Raw genomic sequence first — 18,092 nt, 5'->3', positions numbered from 1 at the left:
CACAGCTCTGTTGTGAGGGGCGTCCAATAGAGCATGGAGGAGCGGGGGTTGGGATACCACCTTCGCCTAATTGTGAGCCAGCCCAGTGCACAAGAGGACAAATACACCAGGGTGTTTAGCTTGAGAAACAGACGCCTCACAGGTCCTCAACTGGCAGCTTCATTAAATAATACCCGCAAAACACAGTCTCAATGTCAACAGTGAAGAGGTAACTCTACGATGCTGGTCCTCTAGCTGCCAGTTGAGGACCTGTGAAGCGTCTGTTTCTCAAACTAGACACTAATGTATTTGTCCTATTGTGCACAGGGCCCTCCCACTCCTCTTTCTATTCTGGTTGGAGCCAGTTTGCACTGTTCTGTGAAGGGAGTGGTACACATCGTTGTACCAGATCTTCAGTTCCAATTCAATTTCTCGCATGGAATAGCCTTAACATCTCAGAATAAGAATAGACTGATGACATTCAGAAGAAAGTTATGTTTCTGGCCACATTGAGCCTGTAATGCTGAAGATACTAAACTAGTCTAAAGAAGGCCTGTGTTATGGCTTCTATAATCAGCACAACAGTTTTCAGCGATGCCAACGTAATCACAAAAGGGTTTTTATAATGATTAATTAGCCTTTTAATATTATAAACTTGGATTAGCCAACACAACGTTCCATTGGAACACAGGAATGATGGTTGCTGATAAAGGGCCTAGTCGTTTTTAGCTAAAATTGTCATTTACAACATTAACAATTTCTACACTTTACTTCTGATAAATGTGATGTTATTTTAAATGGAAGAAAAATTTGATTAACATTCAAAAACAAGGACATTCCTACTTTTGAACAGTAGTCTAAATTTTAACCACATATTTCTTATTGCTATTAAAATCCATACTTACGCAGTATAGAGCCAAAATAGCAAATTCCCAATAATTCCACAGGACACTGTAGTTGAATAATTTCTTGACAATATCAACTAAAATATGAGTATTATTTTGACTTATCTTTATCTTCTTGTTTTACAACCTTAAAAGCATAAATGCAATGTTAGTTAAGAGTAGCTAATACAGTGGGGAGAACAAGTATTTGATACACTGCCGATTTTGCAGGTTTTCCTACTTACAAAGCATGTAGAGGTCTGTAATTTTTATCATAGGTACACTTCAACTGTGATAGACGGAACCTAAAATCACATTCTATGATTTTTTAAATAATTAATTTGCATTTTATTGCATGACATAAGTATTTGATCACCTACCAACCAGTAAGAATTCCAGCTCTCACAGACATGTTTGTTTTTCTTTAAAAAGCCCTCCTGTTCTCCACTCATTACCTGTATTAACTGCACCTGTTTGAACTCGTTACCTGTATAAAAGACACCTGTCCACACACTCAATCAAACAGAATCCAACCTCTCCACAATGGCTAAGACCAGAGAGCCGTGTAAGGACATCAGGGATAAAATTGTAGACCTGCACAAGGTCGGGATGGGCTACAGGACAATAGGCAAGCAGCTTGGTGAGAAGGCAACAACTGTTGGCGCAATTATTAGAAAATGGAAGAAGTTCAAGATGACGGTCAATCTCCCTCAGTCTGGGGCTCCATGCAAGATCTCACCTCATGGGGCATCAATGATCATGAGGAAGGTGAGGGATCAGCCCAGAATTACACGGCAGGACCTGGTCAATGACCTGAAGAGAGCTGGGACAACAGTCTCAAAGAAAACCATTTGTAACACACTACGCCGTTATGGATTAAAATCCTGCAGCGCACGCAAGGTCCCCCTGCTCAAGCCAGCGCATGTCCAGGCCCGTCTGAAGTTTGCCAATGACCATCTGGATGATCCAGAGGAGGAATGGGAGAAGGTCATGTGGTCTGATGAGACAAAAATGGAGCTCTTTGGTCTTAACTCCACTCGCTGTGTTTGGAGGAAGAAGAAGGATGAGTACAACCCCAAGAACACCATCCCAGGTGGAAACATCATTCTTTGGGGATGCTTTTCTGCAAAGGGGACAGGACGACTGCACCGCATTGAGGGGAGGATGGATGGGGCCATGTATCGCGAGATCTTGGCCAACAACCTCCTTCCCTCAGTAAGAGCATTGAAGATGGGTCGTGGCTGGGTCTTCCAGCATAACAACGAACCAAATACACAGCCAGGGAAACTAAGGAGTGGCTCCATAAGAAGCATCTCAAGGTCCTGGAGTGGCCTAGCCAGTCTCCAGACCTTAACCCAATAGAAAATCTTTGGAGGGAGCTGAAAGTCTGTATTGCCCAGCGACAGCCCTGAAACCTGAAGGATCTGGAGAAGGTCTGCATGGAGGAGTGGGCCAAAATCCCTGCTGTAGTGCATCCAAATCTGGTCAAGAACTACAGGAAACATATGATCTCTAATTGCAAACAAAGGTTTCTGTAGCAAATATTAAGTTATACTTTTCTGATGTATCAAATACTTATGTCATGCAATAAAATACAAATTAATTACTTAAAAATCATACAATGTGATTTTCTGGATTTTTTGGGAAAACCTGCAAAATCGGCAGTGTATCAAATACTCCCCACTGTATAATTAAAAGGAATTTTATGCATCTACTACCTTCAGCCTTGGAGGAGGATGGAGAGTCCAAGGGGACTAACTTCTCTCTCCAGCCCTTGATTTGGGTGAAGTCTGTAGTCTTGCCAGTCCTTGAAACAAAGGGGACTGAACCACCTAAAAATAAATTTATGACAATAGGTAATGTCCCATTTGAGATTAAAAGACTCTCATAAACAATACTTTGAATCCTTTGAATAAAACAACTACTAAAAGACTAAACCATAACTAACCTGGAGAAGAAGATGCCAATTCTACAGAGCTTGGTTCTGAACAAGGGATAGGTGGGGGTAGAGGAAGACGAACACCCAAGTACTGCAAGTCAATGACCAGAGTGGGATCCAGTAAACTCATCTTCAGTCCAACTTCAAAGAACACAAATGACAGATTAGCACTCCTGTAGACTATGCATAATAATTACAAAACGATCAAGGCCAGTGTCCAAGTACAACTCTGTTTCCAATAAAGTTGGCACGCTGTATAAAATGCAAATGAAAACAGAATGCAATGATGTGCAAATCATTTATCCTTATATTTAATTGGAAATAGGACAAAGACAACATATCAAATGTTGAAACTGAGAAATTTGTATTGTTTTTGGAAAAATAAATGCACATTTTGAATATGACGCCAGAAACACAAATGCATGTTGGTGCATGTTTACCAGTGTTGCATCACCTCTTTTTATACAATACTCTGTAAGCGTTTGGGAACTGAGGATACCAACTGCTGTAGTTTTGAAAGTGAAATGTATTGCCATTGTTGCTTGATTTAGGATTTCAGCTGCTCAAGATTTCTGGGTTTTGTTTGTCGTATTTTTCGTTTTATAATAATGTTGTTTTCAATGGGTGACAGGTCTGGACTTCAGGCAGGCAGGTTTTTCACCCAGACTCTTTTACTACGGAGCCATGCTGTTGTAATACGTGCAGAATGTGGGTTGGCATTGTCCTGCTCGAAATAAGCAAGGCCTTCCCTGAAAAATATGTCATCAGGATGGCAGCATATGTTGCTCCAAAACCTGCAAATATTGTTCAGGATTAATGGTGCCTTCACAGAAGCAAGTCACCCACACCACATGCATTAATCCACCCCAATACCATCACGGTTGCTGGCTTTTGAACTGTGCGCTGAGAACAAGCCAGATGGTCCCTCTCCTCTTTGGTCCGGAAGATGCGGCATCCGATTTGTCAGACCACAGGACAGTTTTCCGCTTCGCCTCAGTCCATCTTTAATGAGCTTCGGCTCAGAGAAGGCGGCAATGTTTCTGGATCATGTTTATATATGGTCTCTTCTTTGCATGGTAGAGTTTTAACTTGCATTTGTGGATGCAGCGATGTACTGTGTTCACACACAATGGTTTTCAGAAGTGTTCCTGAGCCCATGCAGTCATGTCCACTACAGAATCGTGTCAGTTTTTAACGCAACACCGCCTGAGGCCCGAAGATCACGGCCATACAATATTGATTTTCAGCCTTTTCCCTCATGTACAAATATTTCTCTGGATTCTCTGAATCTTTTAATGATATTATATACCACAGATGATGAGATCCCCAAACTCTTTGCAATTTTACATTGTGAAACATTATTCTTAAATTGTTGCACTATTTGCCTGTGCAATCTTTCAAAGGGGTGAACCCCTCCCCATGTTTACTTTTGAAAGACATCCCCTCTGGGATGCTCTTTTCATACCCAATCATGTTACTGACTTGTTGCCAGTTAACCTAATTAGTTGAGATCTTTCACCAGGTTTTCTTTTGCATTACACAATTTGTTGCCCGTCCCAGCTTTTTTGAAACATGTTGATGACATCAAATTGAAAATGGGCATATATTTTTCAAGAAACAACATTTCTCAGTTTCAACATTTGATATGTTGTCTTTGTACTATTTTCGATTGTATATAGGGTATAAATGATTTGCACATCATTGCATTCTGTTTTTCTTAAAATTTTACAAGGTTTTGGGAAACAAGGTTCTAAATCAAAATGGTCTTGGTATTACCTTCTTGCAACACAGGATGTATAACCTGCCGATGCTTCATGATCTTCAGGTCGCCCAAAAGAACCTTCTCAAAAGCAGCTATTATTTCATCTGTGGTTTCTCTTTCAACTGAAAGAAATAATGTAGAAGTTATCATGTATACCCTCAAATTCTCATGGGGGCAAAATAAAGTAATAGATGTATCATTCTGGAGTCCAAAAGTAAGTCCAAAAGTATTCAAACTCTTTCACTCTATCCACATTTTGTTGTGTTTTATACTATATGTATAATTGATTAAAAAACAATTACCACCATTCTACACAGAATACCCCATAATGACACCGGGCACAAACATTGAGAAATGCATGTACATTTTTAGAAAATAAACAAAAACTGTATCTCATGTAGATAAGTACCCAGACCCTTTGCCATGGCGCTCCTAATTGAGCTCAGATGCATCCTGTAATTTTGATGATCCTTGAGATGTAGAACTTGATTGGAGTTGACCTACGGCAAATTGATTTTGAAAGGCAGAACCAGTCCATATAAAAATCCCACAATTCCCAGAGCAAAACCCAAATCAGAAGTCCAAGGAACTCTGTAGACATCCAAGGCAGAATTGTGTAAACCCAAAGCCTAGATCTGGGGAAGAATATAAAATAATTGCTAAAGCACTGGATTTCCCCAGGAGCACAGTGGGCTCAATCAATGTGAATTCCCAGGAGCACAGTGGGTTAGGGTCCATCAACGTGAAATGGAAAACCTTTGGAACCACAAAGACTGTTCCTAGAGCTGGCCGTCCAGCCAAACAAACTAAAAATGTTCTCTGGTCTGATGTGAACAAAATGGAACATTTAGGAATGAATGCCAAGTGCTATATCTTGCCAAAACAAGGTACAGATCATCACCTAGCTAATACCATCCCTAGAGTGATGAATAGTGTAGCTTTAAGACAAGTCTGTGAATGTCTGAGTGGCCCACCCAGCCCAAGCCCGGACTTAAATGTCTGTAAAGAGACCTAAAGATTATAGTTCCTTTAACGCACTCCAACACATCTGAGAACACTAGAGAGGATCTGCAAAGAAGAAATGGAGAAACTGCCCAAATCCATGTATGCAAAGCTGATAGAGGCATACCAAAAAAGACTCAAAGCTGCGATTGCTGCCAAAGACGCTTCTATAAAGTACTGATGAGCGTGCACGAGATATTTATACATAAACATACATGAGATATTTCAGTTTTTTTATTTAATACATTTGCCCAAATATCTGAAAACATGTTTTTGCTATCTCATTATTGGGTAGGGTGTAGATTGATTATGTATTTTTTACCAAGTATAACTTCAGTAAAAAACAACAATGTGGAGGATGTGAAGGGGCTTTAGCCAATCTTCCATTCCTTGAAAAACTATACTTTGGCAAAGAAATTGGCCTTTTGACAAATCTTATCATTCAATATGTAGCTGAATTTCCAAGTATCTGAAATGTAACAATCAAAAACAAAAAGGTTACTGTTTACAAGGCAAGTTAGTAGTGTTTTGAGCATTAGAATCTATGCTACAAACACTCCGTTCCCAGTTCTATTTGGCGACTTTTGTAGGAACTCAGACCTGGCTAATTTGCTTATTTTTTTGTTTGTGTTAACAAGAAATATAAAAATCCATATAAAAAATATACATAGTGGGGAGAACAAGTATTTGATACACTGCCAATTTTGCAGGTTTTCCCACTTACAAAGCATGTAGAATTCTGTCATTTTTATCATAGGTACTCTTTAACTGTGAGTGACGGAATCTAAAACAAAAATCTAGAAAATCACATTTTTAAGTAATTCATTTGCATTTTATTGCATGACATAAGTATTTGATATATCAGAAAAGCAGAACCTAATATTTGCTACAGAAACCTTTGTTTGCAATTACAGAAAACATACGTTTCCTGTAGTTCTTGACCAGGTTTGCCCACACTGCAGCAGGGATTTTGGCCCACTCCTCCATACAGACCTTCTCCAGATCCTTCAGGTTTCAGGGCTGTCGCTGGGCAATACAGACTTACAGCTCCCTCCAAAGATTTTCTATTGGGTTAAGGTCTGGAGAATGGCTAGGCGGTCACACTGGAAGACCCAGCCACGACCCATCTTCAATGCTCTTACTGAGGGAAGGAGGTTGTTGGCCAAGATCTCGCGATACATGGCCCCATCCATCCTCCCCTCAATGCGGTGCAGTCGTCCTGTCCCCTTTGCAGAAAAGCATCCCCAAAGAATGATGTTTCCACCTGGGATGGTGTTCTTGGGGTTGTACTCATCCTTCTACTTCCTCCAAACACGGCGAGTGGAGTTAAGACCAAAGAGCTCTCTTTTTGTCTCATCAGACCACATGACCTTCTCCCATTCCTCCTCTGGATCATCCAGAGGGTAAATGGCAAACATCAGACAGGCCTGGACATGCGCTGGCTTGAGCAGGGGGACCTAGCTTGCGCTGCAGGATTTTAATCCATGACGGCGTAGTGTGTTACTAATGGTTTTCTTTGAGACTCTGGTCCCAGCTCTCTTCAGGTCATTGACCAGGTCCTGCCATGTAGTTCTGAGCTGATCCCTCACCTTCCTCATGATCATTGATGCCCCATGAGGTGAGATCTTGCATGGAGCCCCAGACCTAGGGAGATTGACTGTCATCTTGAACTTCTTCCATTTTCTAATAATTGCGCCAACAGTTGTTGCCTTCTCACCAAGCTGCTTGCCTATTGTCCTGTAGCCCATCCCAGCCTTGTGCAGGTCTACAATTTTATCCCTGATGTCCTTACACAGCTCTCTGCTCCTGGCCATTGTGGAGAGGTTGGAGTCTGTTTGATTGAGTGTGTGGACAGTTGTCTTTTATATAGGTAACGAGTTCAAACAGGTCAATCAAATTTATTTATAAAGCCCTTTTTTATAACAGCAGTTGTCACAAAGTGCTTTACAGAGACACCCGGCCTTAAACCCCAAGGAGCAAACAACAGTAGTGTTGAATTTCAGTGGCTAGGAAAAACTCCCTAAGAAGGCTGAATTTTAGGAAGAAACCTAGAGAGGACCCAGGCTCAGAGGGGTGACCAGTCCTCTTCTGGCTGTGCCGGGTGAGATATTAAGAGTCCAATTGGAATAATTAATACATTTCTCTGGGCTATTTGATTTTAGACTAGGTCAAAAGTATGACCAGGTGGACAAGGACAGGGACAGCAACGGGCCCCCCAAACCAGGTACTCCGCAGGTGTGGACCAGGACCTCATGTCCTCCTAAAGTTTAAAACTGGAGGAGACTGAGAAAAGTTAGAAAGTGCATTCCTCATATCCCCCAGCACAATAGTCACAACAGGTGCAGTTAATACAGGTAATGAGTGGAGAACAGGAGGGTTTTTTTTTAAAGAAAAACTAACATCTGTGAGAGCTGGAATTCTTACTGGTTGGTAGGTGATCAAATACTTATGTCATGCAATAAAATGCAAATTATTTATTTAAAAATCATAGAATTAGATTTTCTGGATTTTTGTTTTAGATTCAGTCTCACAATTGATGTGTACCTATGATAAAAATTACAGACCTCTACATTCTTTGTAAGTAGGAAAACCTGCAAACCATTATAATGAACAGAAACGCAATTTCCTTAGAGAGAAAAGTCAGTACACCCATGGAAAGATGTTTTGAGTAGCGGGAGGCTGATAATGGTAGATCTCAAGATTGAATCAAAGGGATATCAAAAATGAGGGAGATTCATCAGTGTAAATGACATGCATCAATCTCAACCACAGACAAACAAAACTTCAGACTAGAAATGTGTTGAGATTTTTTCTTGACCATATGGTGTGTGCAACCTATCCAAGGCAATCAGAAGGAAGATTACTGATGCCCATGGGTCTGGGAGGGGTTACAAAGCCACCATCATTGTCTAGGTGCATGAGTGAACTATCAGAAAAAGACTGCACAAACTTGGCATAAGTGGGATGTCAGAAAGGGGAAAAAAATACTCTGCACTAAAACTACTGGAACAATGTGCTCTACACAGATGAGTCAAAGGTGGAGTAGTCCGGCCATAATGCCTGGCCAAAAATAAACACTGGCTTTGAGCAGGAGAACCGCATACTGCACCAACCGTAAAGCATGGAGGCGGTAGCATTAATATTTGTGGCTGCTTTGCTGCCTCAGGGCCTGGTCAACATGCCATCATTAACTACAAACTCATATTGTACCAGTGAATAGTGACGCCATCCGTCAAGACCGAATAGTGACGCTATTTGTCAAGACCCTGTCTTTGAACCAAACATGGATCTTGCAACAAGACAATGATCCAAAATACACAAGTAAAACGACAACAGAATGACTAGTAAAAAAGAAATGGAGAATTATGTTATGGCTAAACCAAAGCCCAGATCTCAAACCTATCAAAATGCTGTGGGGGGACTTACAGCTGGCCATGCATGCAAGAAAGTTCTCAAACATGACAGTTAAAACAGTACTGAAAGAGTGCGCACAAATGTTTCCCAGCCAATGTAAGAGACTAATACCGAGTTACAAGAAAACTACATGAAAGTTTCTGTAGATTTTTGATGAATAATTCATTGCAAAATATATGACCTAACAGTGTCATTTATTGAAAAATATTACCTTCAGCTTTCTATACTATGAGAGTGAAAATTATATATCCATGGGTCCAAATGTTTTAAAAAAGGACATCATTGCAAGCGGCATACTTTTTTACATCAACATCAAATTAACCCAATCTTCATTTTCTCAACAAAATAAGAATTCGTATAAAAAAGAATGCTTTAGCAATGGATGACATATATCAAACATTTAAGGTAAACAGACATCACATAAAAGCAGTTTGGGGACACGATATATCAAATTAGTAATTTTATGTACCATTTGTTGCCTCAGAGGTTTTCTGAGGTTGCTCAGTCGTCGTCTCAGAAATTGCAGGCTCTCCCAGGTGGACTTCAAGTGCTTCCTGTAATTTATACCACTTTACTTAAATCGTTGACAGTTTACTTGAAACCAACAGACAGAGTGACCAGAAGTATTTTGTACTGAGAAACATTTTAGCTTTTTGGCTCAGTTTTACCAGCACTTTAGATAGACAATGACACAAGGAATATGGGGTTTCATTTGAGGGGAATTTCATCCATACTGAATGAACAATCTACAAATTAGAGCATGTTTTGTACATAGTCACCCCATTTAGGATTTCAAAAATATTAAGGCACATTAACATTACATACAATAAAGTAGTCATAGCAGTATTTGCTCAATTATGCTTTGCATGCAATGCCTTCCGGAAATCTGCCAGCCATAGACATCACCAGACGCTGGGTGTCTTCCACGGTGATGCTCTGCCACTACTACAACCGTCTTCAGTTCCTGCATCTTAATGGAATACAGACCGAGCAATTGACTTGCTGTTTCTGAAAAACTCCTTGGCAGCTATCACAGTGTGTTTGGGGTCATTGCTGCATTAGGGGGCATTGTCAAGTTAGTTAAAGGCATTCAGTGGTATCGGAGCTGAAAAGATGTTTTTTACACTTCAGAATTCATCCTGTTGTTACTGTCATTTACTACATCAAAGACAATTGAGCCAGTTCCAGCTAAAGACATACATTCCCAAAACACCACAGATAAGGAGGTATGTTTGTTCTTTAGTTCCCTCCACGCTTTTCTTTAGCCATTATCTGGAACATGTTAATCTTTGTGTTATCTTTTGACAACACATTTTCCTGAATTCTGCGTGTTCTTTTAGGTACTTTCACCCCATCCTGTTTTGCAGATATGTCGTTTTTGCACCTAGCACTCCAGCTGGTGACATCTGTGGATGGTAGTGGCTGACACATCCACGACTACCTCCTGAAATGTATTTATTTTCTTCAATTTGATTGGCATTCCTTGGTTGCACACAATGATGCAGTATTTAATTTTAGGCCAGGACAAGAGTTAATCTTTATCAGCAAAACTGGCCCCTAATGTTTGATGTCTCAGTTCTTTAATTTATCTGCCTCATGAAGGCCAGACTGACTTGCATTGAAACTTCTTTGGTCCTCATGTTATCAGACACCAACAACAGATACCAAATGCACAGCCTAGAATCAGGACTATACATTCTTGCATTAACTCTGCCTAATAATAATAAATGATGATGATAAACTATTTTGCTTTGACACCCTAAAATTGGGAGATTACATGCAAAATGTACATCATTTCAAAATGGTTAATGGATGAAAATACACTTAAAGGAGCCATAAGTAAGATTTGTACTTCTTTTAATGACCATCTGCAATTAATATTAATAAATAAAATGTTAATGTTTCAAATATGTTTTTCTCGAAAATAGTTTTGAGAGCCTGACATATTCAATTTAAATGTTCTCTGCAATCCACCAAGCAGTTTGCACTGACTTGTAGCTAATTACTCATACTAGGCTTTAGACACTTGCAGTGCCATCTCCCTGACCCTAAACTACCCTGGACTAATAGTATTCCAGTCTTTTTGGTAAGGGAAAAGGAGGGGGAGACAAGTTGTGTTATTACTTAGTCTTCAGGCAGGATTCTACACAGCAAAATGGTACGGTATTTAAGTTGAAAACATACCAAAGAATAATGATTTCCTTAAAGATCCTAAAACAAGGACCAAGGAAACAACAGGCACCCCATAAAGGTAACATTCTACTTGGGGACAAGGTAGATTAAACCATCTTCATCTTATAATTTCAATGGCCAGGTGTGCATTACAAGGTCCTAGAGCCCAATTCATCCCAACGACACACCGACATTTAAACCTGCTTTAAAGTCGCTATCAGATTTATTTTATATTTGCTTTGCAACTTCAGCGCAGAAATTGTCCATTGAATATCTGAAGTAACAGCAGAATTATGGTTGTACTGGGTAACTTATCTGCCGCTGCTGTGATTTGCTGAAAGATTTTTTTCCGCCTTGGCCCAGATATAAAAAAAATATATAGATGTTTAAAACTGGTGAGAGAAAGCTAAAGTAGAACTGGAGAAGAGTACATTCGTTTTGAGTTCTTCATAATTGTCTTGCAAATTCCCCGTCATTGAAATCCCATGTACAGCGCATTTAATCACAATTTTTACTGTTTTACTTACATAGTAATTATGGCAACTTAATATAAAGTATTTCATATTGATTATATTATTTTCTGTATATGGTGGAGTTGGAAAATAATTTGAACATACCAAAATTAGGTAGCCGAAAACAGTATGTTGGTGACTGTGTGCATTGAGATATGGATCTGTCTGTCAGAATCTAATAGTTACCTTGGACGTGAAAGAGACAAAGAGCTGCTCCTCCACTTCCTCAAGGTTGGGCTGCATAGTGACATCAGTGGGTCCACCAATTACTGGAAGTGGATCGGCAGTGGTTGATTTTGAAACTTTTCTTGATCTTTTCCTAGATCGCCTGGGTTTATTGTTCTTAACAGGTTGAACAGAACCAACCGGTAGAGTGGAACTAACTGGTACACTAGCAGTGTTTAAAGTTGGGACAGTAGAGCATGAGACAGGAGTTGCATCACTGCTTGGAAAGTCTTCTGTGATCTCAAGCTCATCTGAGATAGAAAAAAAGTGAGTGAGGTCAGCCAGTGACGGGGTTGGGGACAATGGGTCGGGACCCAACGATGAAAAGGGAGATAACTGGAACGGGAGTGGAGATGGTGTAGAAGGGCGTGTTAATGGTTCTGAATTTACTTGAAAAGATGAAGAAGAGTCCGGGGGAAGGGAGGGTTGGGCATTGTCCAGGGCAGGTAAAACAGGATGAGAGGTAGATGAAAATGAGGCTCCCTCGAAGGGTAATGGATTAAAGTGAGAAGACGACAACAGTGGGATATAGGGTGTTGTTAAAAAAGGATCAGGGGCAGGTAGTCCCAACAGGGATGCTTGCGATGACAGTTCAGAGGAGAGTACAAAAGGGCTAGGGGCTGGTAAACTTTCAAGGCTGGGGAATGACGAGGCATGTATGGAGGGAGCTGACATTGGTTTCACTGTAGCAGGGGAAGGTAACGTGGGTTCAAGATCTGGTAATGATGCTGGTGATGATGGGTCAAAGCCACTTAGTGAAAGGTCAGGGGATGGTAACAAAGGGGTAGACTCAGGTTTTAAGTTGGTAAGACCAGGTGTTGATGACACTTCTGAGGAATTAGAGATTGGGTCTGAGTTAAGTGGCGTTAAATCAGTAGCTAGGCTCAATGTGACAGGTACATCGGATGGTTGTTCTTGGCATGGGGATGACAAGACAGGGGCTGATAAGGGGTCAGGGCTTGGAGACATCACAGTTGCGGACAAACAAGGCATGGGTGATGATCGTGAAGTGGTTGGCTCAGGAACAATGAACAACTGATTAGTGGTAGGTAATACTGGGTGAGGTTCTGGTAAAAACACATCTGTAGCGAGATCCAAAGAATCTGGGTTTGGCTTTGAAACATTGGTGGATTGACCAGTGGGGGAAATGGCTGGAAGTACTGGAACTATAGCTGGATCTGTAGGATCAGTGGATGGAACTACAGGATCACTGGCTGGAGGAATAGCACATCCAATTGTGTTGTTGACTGGACTGGTAGAATCCTTTACAGGGCCAGCCGAGTCTGTGGCTTGGCCAGTAGGATTTGTGGCTGGATTAACAGCATCTCTGGTTGGAACAGCGGAATATGAGGACAAAGAAGGCGGCGATACAGTAAGAGGTTTTGGTTTGGTCCGAACAGGTCTAGATTTAGACTTTAACTGTTGAAGGTACAGTGCAAGCAGGGGCAAGGGAACAGGTTCGGGTCGTTTGTGTGGTTTACTATTCCCCTGCTGCTGTTCATGAGAACCTGTCCTTTTCCCTTCAGAGCACACAGAGCTGTGTGTAGCCTTTTGACTGTTTTCAACTTCATCTGCTGAATGGTTATGGGTTGACACACGGGTCTTCACAGGTTCCTCGGACTGAGATGATTTTACAATGCTAGTGAAAGTGTCAGTTGTAGTCATGTTGTTCTGGGTTCCCACCTTTTCCCCCAAACTGTCATTCGCAGCTACTTTCACAACCACACCTTGTGCAACCATGCCCTTTTTGTCTGTTTGCACAACAGCTGTATTTGTGATCTCCACATTGCACCTTATTATTTTCAGATGACACTCCCGAATTAGTTCAGAGAAGTTTCTTTGACAAGGTCCTGTTGTACTACTTAAAAAGAAAAATGCAAAAGATTAGATGCATATTTTACAATAAGAAGCAAATTGAAAGCTATCTGAACTTAAGAACTTACCCATCATTTTGATCAGTGGACTGTATGTTGCCAGCTGACTTTGCAATGGCCACCACTGGAGCATTTTGAGCACTTTCACCTGCTGATGATGTTTTTTGGGAATAGCATTTTCCACGCGAATATTTTCTGGTATTTTTCACAGGCTTACAAGTCTTGGGAGATATTATTTCATCTTTCTTCGCTTTGGAGGGAGGTGACTTCTTGGAGGAACTGTACAAATCCTTGACTTCAGACTCATCACATTTTATAAGATTCAATGTTTTTGCATCACAGCTGACAAGTCCTTGGCATTTTGAAGAAATATCTTTAGAAACGCGCTTGTCAATCAAATACCTGAGATTACTTTGAAGAGGGTTAAAATCCTTTGAATATGTAGTTTCAGTTTTTTCCAACTCATTACAGGGACCTGATTTCAGTTCTATTGCATTGGAGTCTGGCCTATTATCACTGACCTCAGAGTTTTCACTGTCAGCGAGTGTAACATTTTGACCATCTTTACTAAGGACTACCTGATCTACTGCTGAAGTGTCTTTACTTTTTCTTTTTACCATCAACGATTTCAGGTTATTCAGGCATTTACCAGGTTTTTGCTCACTGATAGACCTGGTTTCGTCTTTAGACTCATTTAAGGAACTTGTTTTGACCATTGCTATGTCACGGTCATCAGAAGTGAGAAATCCTTGACCTGCTGCTGAGTTATCTGTAGAAGTGCATTCTGTCATCATTGACTTACAATTATTCAGGGTTTTTTCAAAATTAGGCTCATTGGGAGACTGGTTAATCTCATTGGACAGAATTGACTTCAGTCTGGTTCTTGGTCCATCAGTGTTGATCCCGGGTTTGTCGCAACCTGCAAGGGTAACAGCATTGGAAGTGATCAGACCTTCATGTACTGATGAAGTATCTTTAGAGCTGTGTTTTGCCATCAAAGACTTCAGGCCACCGAGGCCTCTCACAATCTTGAGCTCATTGGGAGATATCTTTTCACCGACTGCAGGTGTAAGATGTTGAGCATCAGCGCTAAGGAGTCCTTTATCCACTGCGGAAATGTCTTTGGAGTTACGTTTTGCTGCCATCAAAGATTTAAGGCCATTCAAGCCTTTCAAAGGCTTGACTTCAGTGGTCATTCCAATTTCATCCTTCTTCGACTCATTGGAAGGACTCATCTTCATCTTTAGAGCCCAGGAGTTGGGTCCACTTGCAAAGGGGTTGAAGTCTGCTTTGAACTGAGACATGCGTACGTTCTGGTAAGCCGTTACTGCAAAAAATTCAGTCTGTGGAAAGGTGAAGGTTATCACATCAGGCCCACTGACCTGAATATTCTCTGTAGCTGTTTCAGCTGAGACCACATGGAGGTGTGGTAAGTAACGATGCATTGGATGCAAAATGATATTGCCATCCTGGTCCATGTGGTTGTCAGTAAGCTTAAGCTTGTAGAATGACACTGGGTTCTGCATCCATTGGTGACCAGAAGATGGAGAATCTGGGTGGATGAAGACCTGTCTCTGCAGATGTGCTTCTCCCTTTCCACACATTTTCCAGTCTTGCCCAGTCCACTTGTAACGTTTGTTGTCCACTGGGTTGATATCCATCAGCAAAGTGTACTTCTGGAAGGGGTCCAAACCAGAGATGCGAAAGCGACAATACGGGAACATCCTCCGGCCTTGTTTTGTTAGTATCATCTCGGTTTTGCTTCTGAAGAATTCATTCCACATGTTGTTATTGTCCAAAATGATCTTAATACCTCTGCAAGTGCTCTCTGGTGATAAATTCTCTGGTTGGTTATCAGAAATGGCATTGGAGTTTAATGTGGGGGCTATTTGACCAACACCCATTGCACAGTTCGGAGTGGACGTTGCTGCAATGTTTGCTTTCTCAATGGCTACAACTGCACTTCCCTGTTTTGTTTTAAGGGTACCCAATAGGTCAGGGGGAGAGGCAGCCGAAGGAAGTGCCATGTGGGCAGTTGCCCCGTCCTCGCGAAGAACCATTATTCTCTTCTTGTTGGTGGCCATGAACTTGTCACGGTCCATTTTTAGAGCCAAACACCATCTTACAAGAGTATGTTCAAGTCTTCATTCAGAATCCTAAATCAACAAAAAGAAAGCAATGTTTAGCATGCTTACAATATAATCCTGAAAGTCTGACGTAAAACAGCAAAATCACATTCAAATAAAAACAGCGAACATAGAGTTAGCAAACAATTACCTGTTAGCAAAATAAAAACATGCTACCTTCTGTTGACAGGTCAGTATTATGGATAACGAGTATGTAAACGGAAAAAAAAACGTAAGTCCAACTCAAGCTATTAGATTTTTACATTTTCCATTTAAAAAAACAATATTCCAAGTATAAATGAATTAGACAATTATGGAATGTTAATAGTCTAAGAAGAAGAACCAGCCTAAAACAATCCCCACAGCAGAAAGAAAAATCAGGATCGGCCCTGTATCTGGGCAAAAAGACAGTTATGTCACAATTCTTCAAAGATATAAGTAATGAAATTGAATAATGTTAAAGCTTTTGCAAGCATTGTCAGTACATTTGCTTACGTTTGAACTATGATAACATGATTTAGCAAAGTATTAATTTGGCTAAGATACATGGCATAGGATATTTGGCCATTAACTAGAAAGGAATACAAACAAGTGTCGCAACAAGGAAAATGGTGTCACAAACAGCCTTGTTATTTAATCAACACAATAACGTCCATTTGATTAGCCATGCATCCTAATTCATTACAGTTTTTAAAACAAATTTAGGGACTTTGGGAATTTGATGAATACCCAAGGAACAGTAGTGAGGATATGCCTATTGAAAAGAAAAAACACGAGATTTGAAGTTGACATTAAACACTATCTTAAACATAAATGTACACGTACTAAATATATCAGAGACTACTTCCTTGAGTAATTGATTGTTTTAGAGACGAATGTTTCCAAATCTAAAACGACTATACCGCAAAATAAATCAAATACTTCTCAAGAAGTGGCGGCCATTTTGCATTTTCAAAACATAAACAAGCTAGTGAGTCTACAAAAATGACCGTAAACTGGCTATAGCATACATTGTAGTGTGCATATCACAACTCTGTTACCATTTAAGTTTAAGTGGATTGAAAACGAAAAATCATATTTCTCTGCCAATGGCCTAGATGCAATCACCTGCGACGACCGAAAAACGTGTCTCGGGCCTCCAAGGCCCTAAAACGGACGCAGTGCCAACAACACACCAAAGCGTGCACACCCAACAAGATCGAATTCAATGGCGTGTGATTCCAAAGTCAACATGGTGGGCACGTTCTCTCAGGCTAGAAAGATAAGACTTGGAGCTTCCAAGTCAACTCAAAATTTCTCAGCAAGATTATATGTTTTGACAAACACATGGATTACCTTTTGCATATTGAAACGGATAAAAATATGCGAAGTTTGTCGTCGATTAATTGTATAATCCCCTCCTTTTCCTCAGTTGAAAACATAATATACCTCGCATCTTCCAGCTGGAGGAAACGTTCATGCGTGCTGTTGAACAACGTCATAGCTCTGCTGAGGCACGTTCACGTCCTACTGCGCAGACTCAACGCCATTGTTTGTGTCACATGATTCAGAACTGAGGGCGACTGCATACGGTGGTGGTATTGACTGCGGCCAAAGGGAGGTTTGAAGCTCCCTACTTTTTGGTAGGGAACCAGCAACAAAGATGGAATTGTTGAGTTACAGTTAGGATCCATGAGTTGACCACGTTGAAGTGGCGAATGCAAACGTGTTCATTATGTCAGACTATGCTCCTGGGAATGCTGGTATCGAAAGCCAGTAGGGGGAAGCCGCATGTGCTACCAACCAGCTCAAACCGGTTTGCAATGTTCAGTCCTTGAACGTGCCTTCTCCGTTTCAGCTGTGTTTTATGTGTGTAGTTCAAACTGTCTATGCGAACGTTAATAAATATACTAGTATGCGACGGCAATGTGAGAAGACCTGAGTTGTTTATCGAAGTGCAGTACTGTAGTTATTAGTAAATGTTAGCAAAGTAGTAACTGGTGGTGGTGTTTTTGAGTGTAGTTTTATCGGCTTATTATAACGGTACTAACAAAGGATTCCTTCTAAAATAGTCTGGCCTAACGCAAAAGGTTTACACCAAATGGAATACATGTTGCAAAGTAAATTCGATTTTTCATTGGTAAATTCACGAACAATGCAGTTTAGTTCCGTTTACTTTAAATTGGTTTCTAGAGTAAACTATATACTCCTAGGGACGGACAGA

At 40.7% G+C, this 18,092-nt stretch overlaps 1 protein-coding gene across 7 annotated transcripts in view; it reads right to left on the bottom strand.

Moving 5' to 3' along the window:
* The window catches only part of mgaa (MAX dimerization protein MGA a), a 32,523-nt gene extending 15,020 nt beyond the window's left edge, over positions 1-17,503 (bottom strand). For 3 of the 7 annotated variants that reach the window (XM_020054176.3, XM_020054177.3, XM_020054182.3), the window contains exons 1-7: positions 17,225-17,502; positions 13,833-15,919; positions 11,851-13,750; positions 9,450-9,534; positions 4,579-4,686; positions 2,812-2,943; positions 2,582-2,695 (exon numbers count right to left, since the gene is read on the bottom strand). In XM_020054176.3, the coding sequence (XP_019909735.2) occupies positions 2,582-2,695; positions 2,812-2,943; positions 4,579-4,686; positions 9,450-9,534; positions 11,851-13,750; positions 13,833-15,865 (4,372 nt within the window). In that variant the 5' untranslated portion in view covers positions 15,866-15,919; positions 17,225-17,502. Of the gene's footprint in view, positions 1-884; positions 1,022-2,581; positions 2,696-2,811; positions 2,944-4,578; positions 4,687-9,449; positions 9,535-11,850; positions 13,751-13,832; positions 15,920-17,224 lie in introns of those variants that run through there. The other 4 variants (XM_020054179.3, XM_020054180.3, XM_020054178.3 and 1 more) reach the window with 4 other exon arrangements.
* Between the last annotated feature and the right edge of the window lie 589 nt (positions 17,504-18,092).

The sequence above is a fragment of the Esox lucius genome, chromosome 15, assembly GCF_011004845.1.
Source record: "Esox lucius isolate fEsoLuc1 chromosome 15, fEsoLuc1.pri, whole genome shotgun sequence".
Classification (NCBI taxonomy): Eukaryota; Metazoa; Chordata; class Actinopteri; order Esociformes; family Esocidae; genus Esox; species Esox lucius.
The sequence above is the reverse complement of the archived record's forward strand: the minus strand, read 5'-3'. Positions and strand labels throughout refer to the sequence as shown.